This window comes from Symphalangus syndactylus, chromosome 15, assembly GCF_028878055.3.
Source record: "Symphalangus syndactylus isolate Jambi chromosome 15, NHGRI_mSymSyn1-v2.1_pri, whole genome shotgun sequence".
NCBI lineage: Eukaryota > Metazoa > Chordata > Mammalia > Primates > Hylobatidae > Symphalangus > Symphalangus syndactylus.
Genome location: NC_072437.2, coordinates 23,051,370 through 23,071,946, shown reverse-complemented (window position 1 = coordinate 23,071,946; position 20,577 = coordinate 23,051,370). Strand labels below are relative to the sequence as shown.

Below are 20,577 nucleotides of genomic sequence, written 5' to 3'. Positions count from 1 at the left end.
TAAATTGAGAATACCAAATAAGAGGTACTGAGTTCAGAATTTAATAAATAATTTCATTTTCTCCATATCAAATTTTATTTAAATTGATGTTCCCTAGTAATTTACTAGTCTGGTAGTTTCCCTGAAATTCTCAAAGAATGAAAAGCAAACTGTATCAACTTGTAACAAGATTTAAGCATGTTATAAATGACTTGTCAAAACAGAATTCTTTTTTTAAAAATGTTCTTTCAGAAGAAAATTATACTAAATAATGATTTTAAAAGTATTACTTAAAATTTTATACTAATATTAAAGTAGTTTTTTAAACAAAATGATTTAATATATTTACTGTTCTCATATTAGTTTCATCAATCTTAACTTCTGCTTTAGGGGATGGATAAGAATGCTTCTGAGAAAAAATATAATACTGTTGAAGTGAATATTTTTCTAACTTACCAGTTGTTCTGTCAAGATGTACTTAAATTGCATCCTGGAGAAATGGGTATTGTCAGCAATGGGAGAGTAAGCAGAAAAAGCTATTGCTTTCTTTTCTCAGTGACACTGCAATGCCTTTTTTCCGTCACAATTCCCCTGATGTGACACATACAGAGGACGGTGTTCATGAGCTGAAGACACCAGACACAACTCAGCATAAATAAAATGGAGTCATGACACACTTCCCATTCCTTCATTCTTTCCCCCATTCAATGAGAATGATGATGCGGGTAAGGAATAATGTTCTTTATGTGTCTTGCTTTTATTTTGTTCTAATGTAAGTATTAGAAGAAACAACTTAATGCACATCATCAAAACATTGTCAGGCCGGGCGCGGTGGCTCACGCCTGTAATCCCAGCACTTTGGGAGGCTGAGGTGGGCAGATCACGAGGTCAGGAGATGAGACCATCCTGGCTAACACAGTGAAACCCCGTCTCTACTAAAAACACAAAAAATTAGCCGGGCATGGTGGTGGGCGCCTGTAGTCCTAGCTACTCGGGAGGCTGAGGCAGGAGAATGGCTTGAACCCAGGAGGCGGAGCTTGCAGTGAGCTGAGATTGTGCCACTGCACTCCAGCCTGGGCAACAGAGTGAGACTCTGTCTCAAAAAAAAAAAAAAAAAAAAAAAAAACCTTGTCATTGAGAACCACTGTTGTAGTAGGTGTAGTAAGTAGGTTATTACATCTTTTTTCTTGTTCCTACAGTTGTTTATGTTAAATGGCATTAGATACTATTTTACGTTTTGAAGTATCAAATAGTATAAATTGCCATGTAGTATTTATTAATAAAATATTTACAAAACTGTAGGAAGAAAATCTCTTACTCTCCAACCACCCTAATAAAACTTAATAGCTTATTGTCTTTCCTTTCAGCCCTTTTTTCTACTATACATAGATAGCCATTTTTGGTTTTTTAGAATACATCCTTATAATCCTACTATATATAATTTTACATAATGGTTTTTCTGTTAATATGTTTTTCTGATTACAGTCTTTGCAGACACATACAAAATAAGTGGATGATATCTATATATTAATATTTTTAATATGATAGTCTTTTATTTCACACAAATTGTTTAAGTAAAAAACTCAATCTGGTGCTTAGGTTTATTAAGAAATCAACAAATGCAGCGTGTTTCACATATCTTTGGCTTGAATTTTCAAATTACATATCCCTAAATCATCTTCAAAGTTCTAATGCACTCTTAATGTTTTGTTTTTCACTTATTTATGAACTCTGTTCACCTGCATGTTAGATTCATGTTCATCTATGCACAGTGCTATTTTACACATGACAACAGCTGCCATTTATTGTAAAAGTATTGGTGAATTTTGGTAGTGAGATATGTAGAGCTCTATAAATAGCATTGCTTTTTCGCTTTAAAAGTTATTTTGGGAGGAAATACGGCTTTTAAAAACAGTTCTAAAGCTTTTGGCTATCTTTGACCATGTCAAGCATTTTTTTTTTTTTTTTATACTTTAGGGTTTTAGGGTACATGTGCACAATGTGCAGGTTTGTTACATATGTATCCATGTGCCATGTTGATTTCCTGTACCCATTAACTCGTCATTTAGCATTAGGTGTATCTCCTAATGCTGTCCCTCCCCCCTCCCCCCACCCCACAACAGTCCCCGGAGTGTGATGTTCCCCTTCCTGTGTCCATGAGTTCTCATTGTTCAATTCCCACCTATGAGTGAGAACATGCGGTGTTTGGTTTTTTGTCCTTGCGATAGTTTACTGAGAATGATGTTTTCCAGTTTCATCCATGTCCCTACAAAGGACACGAACTCATCATTTTTTATGGCTGCATAGTATTCCATGGTGTATATGTGCCACATTTTCTTAATCCAGTCTATCGTTGTTGAACATTTGGGTTGGTTCCAACTCTTTGCTATTGTGAATAGTGCCGCAATAAACATACGTGTGCATGTGTCTTTATAGCAGCATGATTTATAGTCCTTTGGGTATATACCCAGTAATGGGATGGCTGGGTCAAATGGTATTTCTAGTTCGAGATCCCTGAGGAATCGCCACACTGACTTCCACAATGGTTGAACTAGTTTACAGTCCCACCAACAGTGTAAAAGTGTTCCTATTTCTCCACATCCTCTCCAGCACCTGTTGTTTCCTGATTTTTTAATGATGGCCATTCTAACTGGTGTGAGATGGTATCTCACTGTGGTTTTGATTTGCATTTCTCTGATGGCCAGTGATGATGAGCATTTCTTCATGTGTTTTTTGGCTGCATAAATGTCTTCTTTTGAGAAGTGTCATTTCATGTCCTCTGCCCACTTTTTGATGGGGTTGTTTGTTTTTTTCTTGTAAATTTGTTTGAGTTCATTGTAGATTCTGGATATTAGCCCTTTGTCAGATGAGTAGATTGCAAAAATTTTCTCCCATTCTGTAGGTTGCCTGTTCAATCTGATGGTAGTTTCTTTTGCTGTGCAGAAGCTCTTCAGTTTAATGAGATCCCATTTGTCGATTTTGGCTTTTGTTGCCATTGCTTTTGGTGTTTTAGACATGAAGTCCTTGCCCACGCCTATGTCCTGAATGGTATTGCCTAGGTTTTCTTGTAGGATTTTAATGGTTTTAGGTCTAACATATAAGTCTTTAATCCATCTTGAATTAATTTTTGTATAAGGTGTAAGGAAGGGATCCAGTTGCAGCTTTCTACATATGGCTAGCCAGTTTTCCCAGCACCATTTATTAAATAGGGAATCCTTTCCCCATTTCTTGTTTTTGTCAGGTTTGTCAAAGATCAGATAGTTGTAGCTATGCGGCATCATTTCTGAGGGCTCTGTTCTGTTCCATTGATCTATGTCTCTGTTGTGGTACCAGTACCATGCTGTTTTGGTTACTGTAGCCTTGTAGTAGAGTTTAAAGTCAGGTAGCGTGATGCCTCCAGCTTTGTTCTTTTGGCTTAGGATTGACTTGGCGATGCGGGCTCTTTTTTGGTTCCATATGAACTTTAAAGTAGTTTTTTCCAATTCTGTGAAGAAAGTCATTGGTAGCTTGATGGGGATGGCATTGAATCTATAAATTACCTTGGGCAGTATGGCCATTTTCACGATATTGATTCTTCCAACCCATGAGCATGGAATGTTCTTCCATTTGTTTGTATCCTCTTTTATTTCATTGAGCAGTGGTTTGTAGTTCTCCTTGAAGAGGTCTTTCATATCCCTTGTAAGTTGGATTCCTAGGTATTTTATTCTCTTTGAAGCAATTGTGAATGGGAGTTCACTCATGATTTGGCTCTCTGTTTGTCTGTTATTGGTGTACAAGAATGCTTGTGATTTTTGTACATTAATTTTGTATCCAGAGACTTTGCTGAAGTTGCTAATCAGCTTAAGGAGATTTTGGGCTGAGACAATGGGGTTTTCTAGATATACAATCATATCATCTGCAAACAGGGACCATGTCAAGCATTTTAAGGGATAAAGAGGGAAACAGTGGCACCTGTTTTATCCAGTGCCTTGCCTTTTAGTTATATGCTAGGGAAAAGCTACCCTATGTCTTGTCATTTTGATATAATTCATATAGTGTTACTGGCATTAATGATAACAAACACTAGATACAGTTATGTTCAACTTATTTCTCATAAACATAAAACTATGTTTTGTCCTTTCCTTAAAATTGACAAAAATATTAAGATATTAATCGTACACCTACTGTGAACCAAACATTCTTCTAGATTCTGAAGGCACAGCAGTAAACAACTATGTTTTCATGGGGCTAATATTTTGATGGATAGAAAGAGACAACACACAGCACCCTTACTGATAAGGCATCTATCTTAAGTACGTTTATGCTGCTATAAAAATATGCCACAGACTGGCTAGTTTATAAAGAACAGAAATTTATTTCTTATACTTCTGGATATTTGGAAATGTAAGGCCAACGTGCTGCCACTGATGTCTGGTGAGGGCTGCTCTCTGCTTCCAGGATGGCCCCTTGTTGCTCTGTTTTTACATGGTGGAAGGTAGAAGGGCAACAGAGTGCTCCGTTCAGTCTTGAACTCTTTTATTATAAGGATACAAATTCCATTCATGAGGGCAGAGCCCTCGTGGCTTAATCATCTCCCAGAGGCCACACCTCTCAATGCTATCACACTGGCCACTAAGTTTCAACACATGGGTTTTGAGGGACACGTTTTGTCTTAGTCTGTTTTGTGCTGCTGTAACAAAATACCTGAGACTATATAATCTCAGAAATTTGTTAAAGAACAGAAATTTATTCTCTCATACTTCTGGAGGCTGGGAAGTCCAAGATCAAGGCACTGGCATCTGATGGGAGCTTTCTTGCTGCATCCTCGTACGGCAGAAGGCAGTGGGGCAAAAAGGGGATGAATGCTATGTTCCTACATGGCAGGAGAGAGCAAACCAACTCCTGAAAGCCTTTTTATAGTGGCATTAGTCCATTTTGAGGGCACAGCCCTCATGACCTAAACACCTCCCATTAGGCCCCAGCTCCCAACACTGTTGCGTTGGGGATTCAGTTTTAACATAAATTTTGGAGAGGACAAAGACATTCAAACCATAGCACATTCATAGCAGTGTCATTTGGGCAAAGAACCAAAGAAGGTGAAGGAGGAAGCCATGTCAAATATCTGGAAGAGGATTGTTCTAGACAGAGTACAGTGAATGCAAAGGACGTGAGGTGAGATCATGTCTGTGAATCCTGTGAATCATGTCTGCTATTCTAAGAATAGCAGGTAGGAAGAGAGCAGTCAGGAGAGAAGCTCAGAGAAGTAGCTGGGGGCCAGATCATATTGGGTTTTATAGGAAGTTTAAGGACTCCCACTTTACTCTGAATGAGTTGGGAAGTGCATAGTTCTGGGCAGGAGATTGGCATCATCTAGCTTATGTTTTACTTGGATCACTAGAGGCTGTTACATTGGGAATATACTATAGGGGGTCAGGGAGCCAGTTGGGAGATAATGCAATAGTCCAGATGAGAGATGATGGTGGCTTGGACCAGAATGGTTCTAGTGGTGGTAGTAAGAAGTGGATATGGGATGTATTTTATGTGAAGAATGGACAGGAATTGTCCAGGGACTTTGGTGTGAGATGTGAGAGAACTAAGTTACTGGCAGAATGGAGTTACTGTGGGTTAAGATGAGGAAGGCTGCAGGATGAGTGGGGTTGTCAGGAGCAGTATAAGAGGAAGGAAAGAGAATTCAGTTTGGACCTCCAAAAAGACATGTTAAGAAGGTGATTGAGTGTAGTGCAGAGGAAGGATTGGGGCTGGAGATAGATATTAAGTCAAATTATGTTGACTTTTTCTGTTGACTAATGGAAAAATGTAATTTCAATTATCCTTTTATTTGTATAACTGTGGTTTTAATAGAAAAGTATATTGGAAAATCAGTCTGTGGTTTATGAGCGATAATTTAATACTTAGCTTATCACTCTGAAAGTAATGCTATTAAGCATAATAATCACAGCAATGTGGCAGATGTTATAAAAATTTGGAATCAGATAGTTCAATGCTTGAAATAAGTATGATATTTTAGTATAAATCTTCATTCTGAGCCTGTTCAAATGTTTCCATTAGAATTGGAACATATGAAAAGTTAAAATTGTTTATAAATGATCAACAACTAGGGTACAATGATGATTGCACAGTTTATTAAAAACACTGAATAATTTAAAATTGACATATTTAATATTAATGCCACAAACAATGCCATTGTTATGATATTTATTTGTATTATACTACATATTCACAATTGCTGAAAGACATGGGGTAGCAGGGAGTAGGAAAAAAAAGCACGATCTTTTTTTTGTTTTATAGTCAGATCTGGATTCAAATTCCAGCTGCACCATTAATTATATTACACTGTGACACCTGATTTCTTTATTTGGACAATGAGAATGATAATAATCTGTCTTACAGGACTGTTGGGGTGATTAAATATGCTCCTATATTTAAAGCACACAGAAGGAACCCAAACACAGAGTAAATTTTCAGTAAATATTAACTGCTATTTTCTCTCAATATTTGAAGGGCATCATGAAAAATAGTGGGCATTTGTAGACTTAATTTGTGTTACACTAGCTAAAAGTTAGCATAAAATCAAAACTAGTTGATCAAACTTCTGTGAGTAGAGAGACATTTTTAGCTCAGTATGTGGATGAAAACCTGACAGTTTTCTGCAATTTTAATGACCTGTCAAATGAAGTAATGCATTTCTGTTATGGCAATTGTTCTATGTAACTGAAAAATCACATTTCTCAAATGTTATGAAGAAGATTTAAGCAACATAATTTTCAAGTTTATTGTTCTTTTTCCCAACCTGGACATTATGTGATTTTATGCTATTTAAGTTACTTTATTCCACAAATTTTCAACTTTAAATAGAACTAAGACACAGAAACATTAGGTTTCTCCTATTTGATGCTGTGCTTAACGTAAGCAAAATACAGCCAGTTTTCTGGTAAATTTAATCAATAAAGATAGCCGATGTAGTTAACCCCTTAAGACAATACTTTTAAGATTTTATTTCCTTATTCTATGTTACTAACAAAACTGCCCCTGTCGCTAGAGGTAGTATAGATAAAATTCAGCTGTTTTCCAAGACTGCTGATTTCGTCTTTCAGAAATGTAACATTGACTGTGCTTTCAAAGTTGCTTTAAAAATTATATCACGTCTTAAGACAATGAAATGTTTATATGAGTACTTTTAGTATTATAGTGCCCATTTTTGTGTTTTTAAGAGCCCATGTTTTATATTTAAGGTGAAACATGATATTTATTTAGTTGGGATGCCAAAATCCCAGTTAGTCACCTTTGATATGAGAAAATGGGATAGAAAGATTCAAGAACTATGCTTCAGTAATTTTTAGAAAAGATGAACTGTAGAAGCAGGTGAAGGGGAAGTGAGAAAATCTGGCTACAGCCATTACATTCTGGTCTTTTTACCAAGAAAAAAATAATCTGGTTGACATGTTTTCTGATTATCATTAAATATAATTGTTTTGTACATAAGATTATGTCAGTCTACAGTAGGGCTTTGTGTACGTGGTGTTAGAATGATTGTACGTACTAATTTCCTCAGAAAGTGCTCATGGTAGTAGAGTCGGTAGTGGTTGTGATGGGAGAGCCGTCCTGAGAAATTAGGTATGTGGCAATTTGGCAGCTTCTAACTTTGTAGTTACTGGTTTAAAGTTAATATAGGTGACCTTGCTAGGCTCCTAACCATTTATACAGTATCAGTTAAAAGAAGACTGGTTGGTATTATTATAGTAAGTATGTGATTTTTATGTGATTTTTTTCTTGGGTTTTGCTATTCTATGGCTTTCTTATAAAGTAATTCATGTCTGTATAGTGTAGAGTACAATTTATAGATGAATGTGAAAGAAAATTGAAATTAAAAGATTTTTTAAAATATAGGCCATTGCTTTCAAAATTGAATTCAGTTTGAAACGGTATTTGGAAGCATCATGATTTATGTTTAAACTCATGAATTATGATTTATGTTTCAAAGTAAAACTTTCTAATGGAAATAATTTGCTAATTTTTATATTGTCACTTTGATTTTGGTGTTTATACAGATGTTATTTGTAATATCAAAGTGAGAAAGTATATCTTGTTTCCTCATGTGTTTAGTAAATGGCAGGATTAATAGCTACCATATCCTTAATCTCTAATTCATTTTTGCTTAACAAAGAAATATCTATTTGATGAGGAAATGTTTTTCCTAAACTGATATCTTCTAGAAGATATATGATAATGTAACTGTTTTTATTTTAAGTTCTTAGGACCTTTAGATGAAGATTTTTATGTAGAAGATTTTTACTTGTTGGAAAAGATAACATTTAGTAATTTAGGAGAGAAAATTAAAGGCATTGTTGAAAATATGGGAATCAACGCAAATAAGTGAGTATATAAGTTCTAAGAGCAATTCATTTTGGGTTTGGTATTTTGAGTCTAATGTTTTTGTTTAAGATTAGAAAATGTTTCACATATATAGACAAGTGAAGGTATAATAAAAGGCATATATAAAGAATATAAGGAAATAATAAAAGGCATCCATTACTCACCAACACAAAACTGTAGATGTTAATGTTTTCTTTGCCTTGGCTCTGTCTTTCTCCTTGTTTCTTACCCATCCACCCCAGTCTCCTCCCTCCCCAAGAGGTAACCATTTTCCTAAAGGTTGTATGCATGGTTCCCATATTCGTGTTTATGCTTTTGCTTCATATGTAAATATCCTTTATTGGTGTTTATTGTGTTGAAGGCTGTGACTGTTTTAGAGAAATGCTGTTATACGTAGGTCTCCCTTTGCAGTCTACTTTGGTAGATTTAACCATGTTCAGATATATAAAGCCTTTCTTGAAGTATTAATTGTAACATGAAATATGGAACTCTTTCCAAAAAACTCATACACTGTTTGTCTTATCTAGCATGAGTGACTTTATTATGAAAGTCGATGCCCTTATGTCCTCTGTGCCTAAGCGTACATCTCGATATGATGTCACATTTCTTAGGGAGAATCACAGGTAAGAATGTAATCGTATCTGTTTGTGGTTTTTCTGTTAATGCATGCAATTATTTCCATTTGTTTTCAAAACATGGTAAAATTTAAGGTAGAATTAAAAGTTATTTATTAGGGAATAAATGTATTTGACAGTATTAGGAAGATAAATTCCAGTTAGTTATATATTCTAGTAAATAAAGGGTAATATATATGGAGAGAGAGGGTACGAAATTTCAAGTAAGTTAAACATGGTATAATTTGTCATCTTTTTAATATCTTTCATGCTTAAGATCATTTGTAATTTTTGCAGTATCAAGATAGTCATAAATAATATTATCTTTATATTTTCAATGTGTAAAGTGACTGAAGAGTTCTGATTAATCAAATGTAGGATGGCCTCTGTCACAAAGCTAAACACACATGCATGCGCAAGAGTTCAGAGGAGTGAAGGGAGGGTCCAGGCAAAGCTGAACTGTTGTAGGCCCAGCTGCTGCCTCAGGCCAGCAAGGTGAAATCAGCAGCAAGGGTGTGAGCTGCAAAATTGCTGCTGCTGCCTCTCTGTCCTCTAGATCTCCCGAGAATCTCTCTTGTTGCCCGCCCAAGCAAGAAACATTCTGGAAAATATGATTTAGCCTGGTCAAGTTGACACATTATAAAGCGGCTGCGTGGACCAAGGGTCCAAGGATTTACTCTGTCAGGCTCCTGTGGTAGGATGGAAATAAAAGGCTGTTTAATCACTGTCATATGTGATTTCTATGCCTATATTCTCTATGAGAGTGCCTCGTTAATTGTAAAAGTAGCTAAACTGCCTTATTGAAAAATACTACTGAAGATTCCCTGAGCTCACTCAAGTGTCTTACAGTTACTACCTTTAGTAATTTTCTCTAGAAATACCACTTTTTATCTATCAAAGAGCATTCTTTCCTATCAAGGGAAAAATAATGTTTTATAAATAGGGTTAAATTTATATGTAAATTTCTACATTAAAGTCACACTGTGTTATTGAATTTTAGAAAATGTCAGTGAGCCTTTGGAAATTGATAATTAGGGTAATACAGTATGCCACAGTGATGGGCAAATACTTCAGGTCACTTTACATTTGAATTTATGAATTATCAGTATTATTTCCATAGTTATATCTGTATATTTCATGAGCATATGCATATACTTCTAAAATCATATTAAAATATTTATTCACAGCTTTTTAGAGAGAGAGATGTGTGTGTATACATGTATATATATATTTAAACACAGCATTATATCTTTGCCATTCTGCTTCTATGTCTATAGGGAGTCATTTTATAATTAAATATGTTAAAACACTTGTTATAAATCCGTTATTTCTGTATTGATGTTTGATCTTAATTCCAACTTTTAAAATTTAAATTGGCTTATAAGAAAATTTAAATTTGACAAAGTAACTTAAATTAGAAGGTTTGCAAAAGGAGAGAGAAAAGAGTAGGAGTATATTGAAATCTGGAATAAAGTGAAAAATGAGAAAAAACAATTATATTTTTTCCCCAGCCCTGAAAGATCTCTATATTAGCCTATTCCCTTCCATTTAGACTCTGTGGATTTGACATTCTTCTAACATCTTAGACAAAGGCAAAAATAGCAATCCTAACTACTCACCCCATCATCCCAGGAACTTCCAACATTGAATGTAAGTTGTGTGAGAAACTATGAGGTCTTGAAGGAAGCCTTGCAGGCTGCGGCAATAATGACCTTCCTGTCGTGAGCATACCATGAATTTGGCTCCAAGTGTTCCAGTTTATACAGTTCCCAAGTTCATGAGAGGAAAACAAACTAGGTGTTCAGGTGAAATGTAATTATTCTTAGGAGAGGGAGGACAGAGGAATTTCTCCCAGGAGCCTTTATAAAGAGGATGCTATATAATGAACAGTGTTTTCAATATTCTTAAGGTAGATTACTTGACCTATTTTATAGATAGGTTAACAGTATCGTAACAAAATTCAACTCGGAGTTTTCTATTGCAACAGCCTGTTTGAAATGTGTTCAATATATCTGTAAGAGTTGATTAACTGTGTATACCTAAGCAGTTCTTCACCCTTTTTTTTCTGACATGGGCTTTAATAATTAATTAACTGTCACTGTGCTTGACAGTATTCTTCTGGCTAATGACATGAAGTGTATCAATAGTTTTTTGGCAATTGAGTACAAATCTGTTTCCTTAAATAGGTGGTAGTTAGCATCTTGTTGTTAATATTGCATGAGAAATAGGATGTTCTGTTCTATTATTGGGTTAGTCACTGTACTACCTACTAGTGGGCTCAGGATTCTACTCAGAAAACTGTCTTGTACATGTATAATCAGATGGTGGGGACTATGGAATTCTGCTTCATACAACTTCATAGAATTAGCAGTAGTCTGGGAGAAAAAAGCAGCAGTAAACAGATGCATACTGAAGCCATAATTACATCTCATACAGCATACATAAAATGACCAGTTTTGAGTGGTGTTACAAAGTAGGATAGTAATTTGTAGAATTTTCACCAAGGTAACTACAGGAAGCAACAATTGTTGAGAGTCACTTTAATAGCAGAACGTCTGATTTGTGGCTCTTAGGTCTAGCAATAATTATCCATTAAGGTCTGTTGTCTGACTATGCCCCTCTTATTTTAAGATAATTAAATCGTCAACTGCATAGAAAATAAAATGTCTTGCAGTTTTGTATTCAGATGACCCGTATTTGAAGTAAATGTTTATATTAGCTTTTTTAAAAATTGCTGAGCAATTAATCCCCTCACTGCAGAAAGCCTTTTCCTGCCAAAGAAACTAATATTCCTGTAACTACATGTGTACCTCTTGATTTGGTAACCTTTTTCCTTTGTAATATGTAAAATGTATAATTAATTCATCCTACATCTGAGAAAAATATTTCCTACATGATTATAGTGTTAAAACAGTAATTCAGTAGAATATTCTCTGCTTTTAATCAAATATACACGATTAACTTTTAATTATATTAAATGTAGAATGGACTGTCTCCCTCTGGCCTATTCTGTACTTTTAATCATTTTCTCATTTCCCTTTAAAAAACTAGTCCATCTTCTAATTCAGAACTTTTATCAGTGAAAGATAAAAACGGATAGGACAGAGGGAATGAGGTGAGGAGAGGAAGACTGGGATCAAAATAAAGTATGATTAATGAACTTGCCTGTTATAGTATATTGATTTTTTGAAATACTAAATTTAATAAAGTATGAATAGTTAATTTTATTCTCAAATCTAAAGAAATATATCCCACTAACACAAAAGCATCTTGGCTTTATTTTTTAAATTGTACAATCCATGAGAATTTTGAGGGCCTAAAATTATCAGAGTTTTTACACTAATGGGATCATTCTTTGAAAGGCTTTTAAAAAATCACTTCATTCATAAAACCTTACTTCATTTTCTCTCATTCTTTTCAGTTTTGTAATTTGTTGAAAACAGATTTTCAAATTTGCAAGCATTGTGTGAAATAACCAGTATTTTACAATTTTAGTGAGAAAGAAAACAATTTATAAGAATTATATAGCTAAGATCATGATTAGTTATTTGCATAAACTTAACACATCATCTTTCATCTTATTTTCTATTTTCTTAGTGTTATAAAGATGAATCCTCAAGAGAATGATATGTTCTTTAATGTCATTGCTATTGTTGATCCATTAACAAGAGAAGCACAGAAAATGGCACAGTTATTGGCTGTAAGATAATGTAAATTAGACTAAATATTTTTGTTTTTAAATTCATACTTTTTTCAAGTCTGTTTTCAAGTATAATCAGCTGTTTGTGCTCTTGATTCTTCACCGTTTTAATAGAGTGTCACATTTCAATGTAGAAAATGAAATGATGGAGCCGTGCACAGGGTGTTGCTGTGAACTGCATTGTATTCCCCACAAAATTCATATTTCAACACATGAAATAGGTCTCAGTGAACTTTAAGCCCTAACCCCCAATGTGACTCTCTCTGGAGATAGGGCTTTAAGGGGATCATTAAGGTTAAATGAGATTGTATGGGTGAGACCCTAATCCAATAGGATTGGTGGCCTTAAAAGATGAAGAGAGGGAGACTTCACAAAGAAGAGGTTATTTGAGCACACAGTGACGTGTTAGCCCCGTGCAAACTAGAAAGAGAGCTCTCCCCAGAAACCAAATCAGCTGGCATCTTGATCTTGGAATTCCCAGCCTCCGGAACTGTGAGAAAATAAATTTCTATTGTTTAAACCACTCCATCTGTGGTGTTTTGTTATATTAGCCTGAGAAGACTAATACAGGTGTCCTTCATGTGTTGTGAAGTGTGGCTTTTGGAGAAGCTGAAGCTTAAGCTTAATTGGATAAAACTTAAAGTATAATAAATAATGTTAGCCAAACAAGTGAAGCTGAGGAAAGGGGAAACATGGAGTTTGTATTCTATAGGTTTGGCCGCTGTAACAAAGGCCAAAATAACACTGCTTTCAAGACTGAAGTTTCTTTCTTTCATCTCGCAGTCTAAGTGTAGGCTGCCTTGGGGTTGCTAAGGCAGCTACACAGTGTGAGGGACTCAGGCACTGCCTGTGTCATTGTTGAGCTGTCACGAAGCACCTAAGATCACCAGTCAGGCCCTAACATCATCTCTGCACTTCTGCCAGCAGGAAGGGGAGAATAAGAGCACAACCCCAAAGTTAGATGTATGCTGTCCTATCACTTCTCACTGACCAGAATGTCCCCAGGCTGGCTACACTGAATGACAAGGGAGGCTGGAAACTATGGCCACAAGTCCTGCATTAACCTGGAAATTCTTTCCCTATGAAAGAGGAAAATAAATGTGAAGAGACAGATAACCAGTCTCCAAAAGGACTTATGTGGCTTACCATTTTACTTAGAATTTCGAACATTCAAATTAGAATGCAGCTTTCAGTAGTTAAATTTGAATAAGCTAGTCCCATTAGAAGGCTGTATGTTTTTCTAGTGATATTGAAAATTTTACAAACTATTTTTCCTTTGGTAATTGACTTCACTTTTGAAACAGGCAAAAGTAATTAGATATTGAGTCTGGTGAAAATGTAAGTGATTAAGCATATGATTCGCTGTATATCGAAATTTCAAAATGCAATTTTTTTTAGAATTTAGTGTGCACTGCCAAATCTCATTGGAAAATGAGATTCTACGAGTGGAGACAAATAATTTTGGAAAGACTTTGTCATTCTAGCTGTTCAGTTTATGAAACGAGTAGGACAAACCATAGCTGATTTACCTATTTGTTCTTTTAGCATTGGTTATACCTTCAAGTTTTTATGTCTTGAGATATACTATTCAGATTATTCTTTAGAAAGCATCACATCTGAAAGGAGTGGAGCTAGTATGATGCTTTTTAGTATGCAAAATCCCTATTCCTATGAAGAGTCATTATTCAAAAAAAAATTACTTAAATTTGTAAGTTTTTTATATAAAAGTAGAATTTAGGAGTAAGAAATATGGAATTAGCCAAAGCAGGAAGATCACTTGAGAAATTCAAGACCAGCCTGGGCAACATAGCAAGACCGTGTCTCCAAAAAAATAAATAAATAAATTAGTCAAACATGATGCTGCATACTTGTAGTCATAGTTACTACTCAGGAGGCTGAGGTGGGAGAATTGGATGAGCCCAGGAGTTTGAAGTTAACAGTGACCCATGATCACACCACTGCAGTCTAGCCTCAGCAACAGAGCAGGACTATGTCTCTTAAAAAAAAAAAAAAAAAAAAAAAGAAAAAAGAAAGAAAAGAAACAGGGAAATAGGGAATTATACAGAGATATAAAATATGGAATTGCATTCCAGTTTCCATCATTGGTAATAATAGCATACTTTATTTCTGAGTCACTTTATTTCTTACTTTATAAAAGGATAATTTATTGGAAGAAATAGGTAGTTTCTCATCTAACACTTGAGAAAAACAGTGGTTCAGTGACCTCCAGAGTAGCAAATAATGATGAGTGATAGAGAAGAATTGAAACTCAAATCTCTTAAATCCTTAGTCTTTATGTTCTAATTTCTCATCAAGCCTGTATCCTTTCTATTACATGTATCTGTTTTGTTACTTCTCCCTTTACCTATATCATTTGTTATCTAATAGCTTTTGAATCTTCACTGACATGTTACCTATGTGGAGATGGGGACTATCAAAATTAGTAATTCTTCCTCTACTTCTTATGATCCAGGGAAACGAAAAGAAAGTATTTATTCGTAGGTAGCCAAGAACTTCCAAATCCCAAAAGAATCAGGATACTGCCAATGTTGTTGTAAGGTCACCACTTTGTATTTGCAGATCAAGGTCCTAGTAATTATTTTCCTTGTTCTTCAATACTAAGGAAATTTAGATACTATGAAAAAAAGTCACTTTAGGCAAAGGGCAAGCAGCATAACCCTGGGACATTGAAATCAACTGTTTGGATTAAAATTTTGCCTGTGCTGTGAGTTTCTGTGTGACCTTGAGCACATTAATGTCTCTGTACCTAAACTGCAAAAGTACTATTTTAGCAGGGCGTTGTAAGGATCAAGTGAGATAATGAACATAAAGTTTTAATATAGTACCTGGTACGTGGTAAATACATAATGAATATTAGCTATTAATATTATTTAATATCAAACATGGGAATTTCTTTCCAATAGGTACTTGGCAAGATTATCAACATGAAGATAAAGTTGTTCATGAACTGTAGGGGCAGGCTTTCAGAAGCCCCTTTAGACAGGTGAGTCTGAGTGAACAAAATTTCATTTTGAAAAATTTGTAAATGCTGAGAAGAAAAAAACAATCATTGTTACTGGACCTGGTTTTTTCTTTTCTTCACAAGATGCTTCACAGAAATAAGTCAGAAGGTCAGACTATTTACTAACTTTAACTGACATAAAATTGATATAAAAATTAAAATAACCTAACTCAGCAAAGTGATCTGACCTAATTACAAAATTTACATTGATTTATATTTATTCATAGGTATTTTTGGAAATGTGATTTAGGAATACCAATTTAGAAATATATCAATGGGAAATAAGGTGGAATTAAACCATTTTTGGTTTAGCAGAATTACCAAAATTATCTTTATTATATCATCACATTTAATATTTGGGGGCATTAGGATACAATTAGTTTAGAATAACCTGCCAGAGATATAAAAAATTGTTGTTTATAATTATATACAAATATTCCCCATTAACACTCTTCTGTTGAAATAACATTCTCTCTCAAGAGGGGACAAAAATACACCCTTTCTCTTCTTTGTGGATCAGAATCACTGTCACTCATTATGAGCCATTCTTATTGATAGGAATATTCAGTTCTCCTTCATGCGTCATTGGGCAGAAAACAGAGTATGTGCCATTGCACTAGTATAGCTTTTTAAGACTTTTTAATATGCTCATCTCTGTATTATTTAATTATGTAATTCTAAACAAAAAATGTATGCATACACAAGACAGAAAGGTAGCATTCTGTTCATTCCTTGTTTACTTTTTCAAATTGTATTTGTTACAACTGACATACTATAGATGTTGCCTTGAGCAGAACTTTTTTTTTTTTTTTTTGTGAGACAGGTTCTCACTCCCATTGTCCAGGCTGGGGCACCACTACAGTTCACTGTAGCCTCGCCTCGACTTCTCAGGCTCAGGTGATTCTCCCACCTCAGCCTCCTGAGTAACTGGGACTACAGGTGCATGCCACCACGCACAGTTTTTTCATTTTGTTTTGTTTTGTATTTTTGTAGAGACGGGGTCTTGCTATGTTCTCCAGGCTTGTTTTGAACTCCTGGCCTCAAGAGATACACCTGCCTTGCCCTCTCAAAGTGCTGAGATTATAGGCATGAGCCACTGTGCCCAGCCAGAGCAGGCATTTTAAACCTAAGTATTTTTAATAGTTGGAAAGCAATAAAATGGAAAATGTGGGAAATTTAAGTGAAAGTTTAGGACTTATTCATTGTCCCTCAAGACTCTTGTCCATATATCTCATTGAGTTTTTATGCTTCTCATTTATCTTTTGTATTTTAAATTTTATCACGTGCCTTTTTACATCTGAACAAAAACTTTAAATTTTTTAGCTGCTAATTGAAAGGTTTGTTAGTTCCATGAGTACAGGATTTTTATTCACAGGAGTAGGGATCCTCTCTGTAAAGCATCACATTATATAATAAAGAATAGGATTACTGAACATATAAGCAAGCATAATCTACTGGGAGGGAAACAATTGACTTTTCTAAATGAAATAATGTACTAGAGTATACAGTTATTTTTTTAACTGGTAGTTCAACAGAATCTTATTGACTCAGTAGCATATATCAAGCAATCTAGCATACACATTTATTCCCAGGCCTTTCCTTTTAGTAAATTTATTCTTCTCAGAGATGACACAGGTTAAGGGCAAGAATCCCCTCAACTTATTACTCTTAACTGCCGTACTTCCTCAGCCTTCCTGTATTGCAGGGCAAGAATGAGGCATCTTTCTTCTTTTTTAGGTAAACATTCCCTCTCTGTTTTGATCTCATGCTTTCCTGTTTGTTCTGGATCCTTGCTATATCACATATTCTCTCTTTTGGATCTTTAATCTCTATACTAGCTTTTTTCTTTCAGTCCTTAAAGTTACTCAATTTTTTTAAAAGTTGCTCCCTTAACTTTCTCTCCTCTAGAGTCTTTTTCCCTCTTCTTCATTCCTTCTTAACTAAATTTCTTCAAAGATGGTCAGACTCTGTCTTCATATCTCATTCACTGTACCTTCCACTGCAGTTTCTCTTTAACTTTCTCTTTGCCACTGAAATTGTATTTACTAAATCACAAAGAAATTGCTCCTTACAACATTCAGAGAATACTTTTCTTTGATATTTCCACTGCAGCAGGAATTTGTTTTGAACATTTACTTCCTGACTGTATTCTCTCCTGTTTCTCCTCTTTTTATTTCCTTTGTCTATCTGCATAACATGGCTCCCAGTGATCACCAGTGCCTGGGACTCACACTCTGAAAGTTCTCCTGGAGTGAGGGCTAGACCTAGTGATTTGGCTCTCATAAAACAAAATACGGCGAAAGTGATGGAATTTCCCTTCTACAATTAGGTTATGAAAGACTGTGACTTTTGTCTTGCTGACATTCTCTCTCTGTGGCTCTTCTGTGTGCTTCTCTTTTGAAGCATGTTGGAGGTGCCTTTTGGGAAGTAACTGCAAGCAGTCTGCAGACAACTACCAGCAAGGAGCTGCTGTCCTCATTCAGACAGCCCTTGAGGAACTAGATGAACCTGGAAGTAGATCCTACCCTTGTTGAGCCTTGAGAGAACTACAGCACAGCTGACACCTTGACTGCAGTCTCAAAATAGTAAAAGCCACTAGCCTTGATAGCATAACGTAATAATTCTGTGCACAGTATTGAAGGATGAGGTTAAAATACAGCAAAACTGAAGTTAAGTCTAAAAGTGCTATTAAGCAGTTGCTTTCAGCTTAATCCTGTTTGTTTTCAGTTGAGCTTTTAAAAGTGGTACTAGAATTTCAGCTTGAATTTCACTTGTTTCCTACCATTTCTCTTCATATTATTAGTGGTGGTAAAAGTTAATAAAATAGCTGAAAAATAGACCATGGTCAGATTTGAAGGAGGATGCATACAAATCATAATACAATAACAGATCATAAACTCCTAGAACCTGCATAAGTCAGGTACATCTTAAAGCGATTCTAATCATGTTCATTAAGGAATAGTTAACAATGGTAGATAATATACATAGACTTAGATAGTAGTGTCAACAAAATAATGATTGTCTATTTCTTATAAGCATTAATTTTTCTGCAGTATAATGCACCTTAGTCTTTTTGATTGTAGACTTCTGGTCAGAGCATTAAGCCATTTTCAATTTTAAAAATATTTTAAAAGAAAAATCTCAGTTTTGGTCACATTATGTATTTTTATGTTTTATTAACAGCTTTTACCATTTTGTTCTGGAAGCAGAACTGATGTCAGGGGCTAATGACGTTTCTTCTCTTGGACCAGTGGCAAAATTTTTGGATATTCCTGAATCACCCCTCCTAATCCTCAACATGATTACTCCAGAAGGCTGGTTGGTTGAAACAGTACACAGCAACTGTGACCTTGATAATATTCACTTAAAGGATGTAAGTTATTGTGTATAGTCATATAAAGAGAGAGAAACAGGATAAATTCTTATCAGCTATTACAATTGTAGCAAGTGAGCGATCATACTATGAATGTTAACCAGAATATTCTTTTTTATGATTCTAGGTCCCGATCCAATCTTTCCTTCGATTTTTAAGTTTTTCTACTTTCCAAACTCAGCTTCTCGAGTCTTCCAAGTTCCTAGGTGTCTTTACATTTTTTCTTTCTTTCTTTTTGCCTCAGACTACTAGCTTGCAAAGACATTTCTCTAAGATGAGCAATGTCAAAAATATGGAGAGGAACACTTGGCAACTTAGTACAAGTACTTATTTTGCTCTTCAAGTTTAGTTTTTTAACTCAGAGAGCAAATTTCACCCAAAATTGTTTTGTTGGTGGTGTTTTTTTTTGTTTTTTTTTTTTTTTTTTTGGCCTCACAGCTCATAGCCAGAGAAAGTAGTTCTAACTACATTAGGGTAGAAAGTAGGAAACAAAATTTGCGGTATACTACAGGCCAGGTATACCTGCTTCTCATCACCCCCTGTATGACCCTTGTCTAGTGAGTAGTCAGACTTCTCTTCCTCAGCTGTTGTAATTCACAGCACAGAAAGAAAGTATTAAACTGAGTCTTTTAAACATTGAATCTAGAATGAGAAAAGGAATTCAGAAACCACAAAAAAGGGAAGTATTTTGGAAGAATTTAAGATACGTGTGGTAGTCTGTTTTCACACTGCTATAAAGAACTGTCTGAGACTGGATAATTTAAAAAGAAAAGAGGCTTAATTAACTCACAGTTTCGCATGGCTAGGGAGGCCTCCAGAAACAACCATGGCATCACGGTGGAAGGGGAAGCCAGGCACATCTCACATGACAGCAGGAGTGTGAGGGGAGTGCCACACACTTTGACACCTTCAGACCTCATGAATATTCACTACCATGAGAACAGCAAGGGGGAAATCTGCCCCCATGATCCAATCACCTCCCACCAGGGCCCTCCCCTGACACGTGGGGATTACAATTAGACATGAGATTTGGGTGGGTACACAGAGCCAAACCATATCACTTGGTATCCAGAAAATGAGGAAAAAATACTTGCTTCTCCTTATTGTCCTCCCTCTGACCTATTTCCAGCTCTTTGTGTCTGATACCTCCTGTAGAATATAGCCATTGCCTTGACTGAAGCATAAACATTTACCTGTAATAATTTGGTTAAGATTGTTTATAATGTTTATTTCTCATGCTTCTTATGCACTATCTTTTGCCTAAAGATTTTCCTTCTAGGAAAGTTTATTTTGATCCACTCGTGTGTGGATTCTGTGGGATCCTAAATCACTTTTCTGTAACATACTCCCCATCACTCCCAACTGGACCCACCTAAAAAAGAACCTAAAACTCAGTCATAACCATCTTCTAATATCAGTCCTTCAAATTTAGAGAAAAGGCAGCAAACTAATAGCATTAATGAGAAAAACTTAACAAATGAATCTTATGAGAAGTGAAAAAAAAAATCGCTGTTTT

General features: G+C 35.3%; 1 protein-coding gene across 1 annotated transcript in view; it reads left to right on the top strand.

Annotated features, from left to right (window-relative positions):
- Positions 1 to 20,577, top strand: part of LOC129463712 (UDP-glucose:glycoprotein glucosyltransferase 2-like) — a 199,882-nt gene that overhangs the window by 113,099 nt on the left and 66,206 nt on the right. Inside the window, 6 exon segments of the mRNA XM_063618499.1 lie at positions 370 to 501; positions 8,228 to 8,352; positions 8,880 to 8,975; positions 12,564 to 12,666; positions 15,591 to 15,670; positions 18,872 to 19,061. Of these exon segments, the coding sequence (XP_063474569.1) occupies positions 370 to 501; positions 8,228 to 8,352; positions 8,880 to 8,975; positions 12,564 to 12,666; positions 15,591 to 15,670; positions 18,872 to 19,061 (726 nt within the window).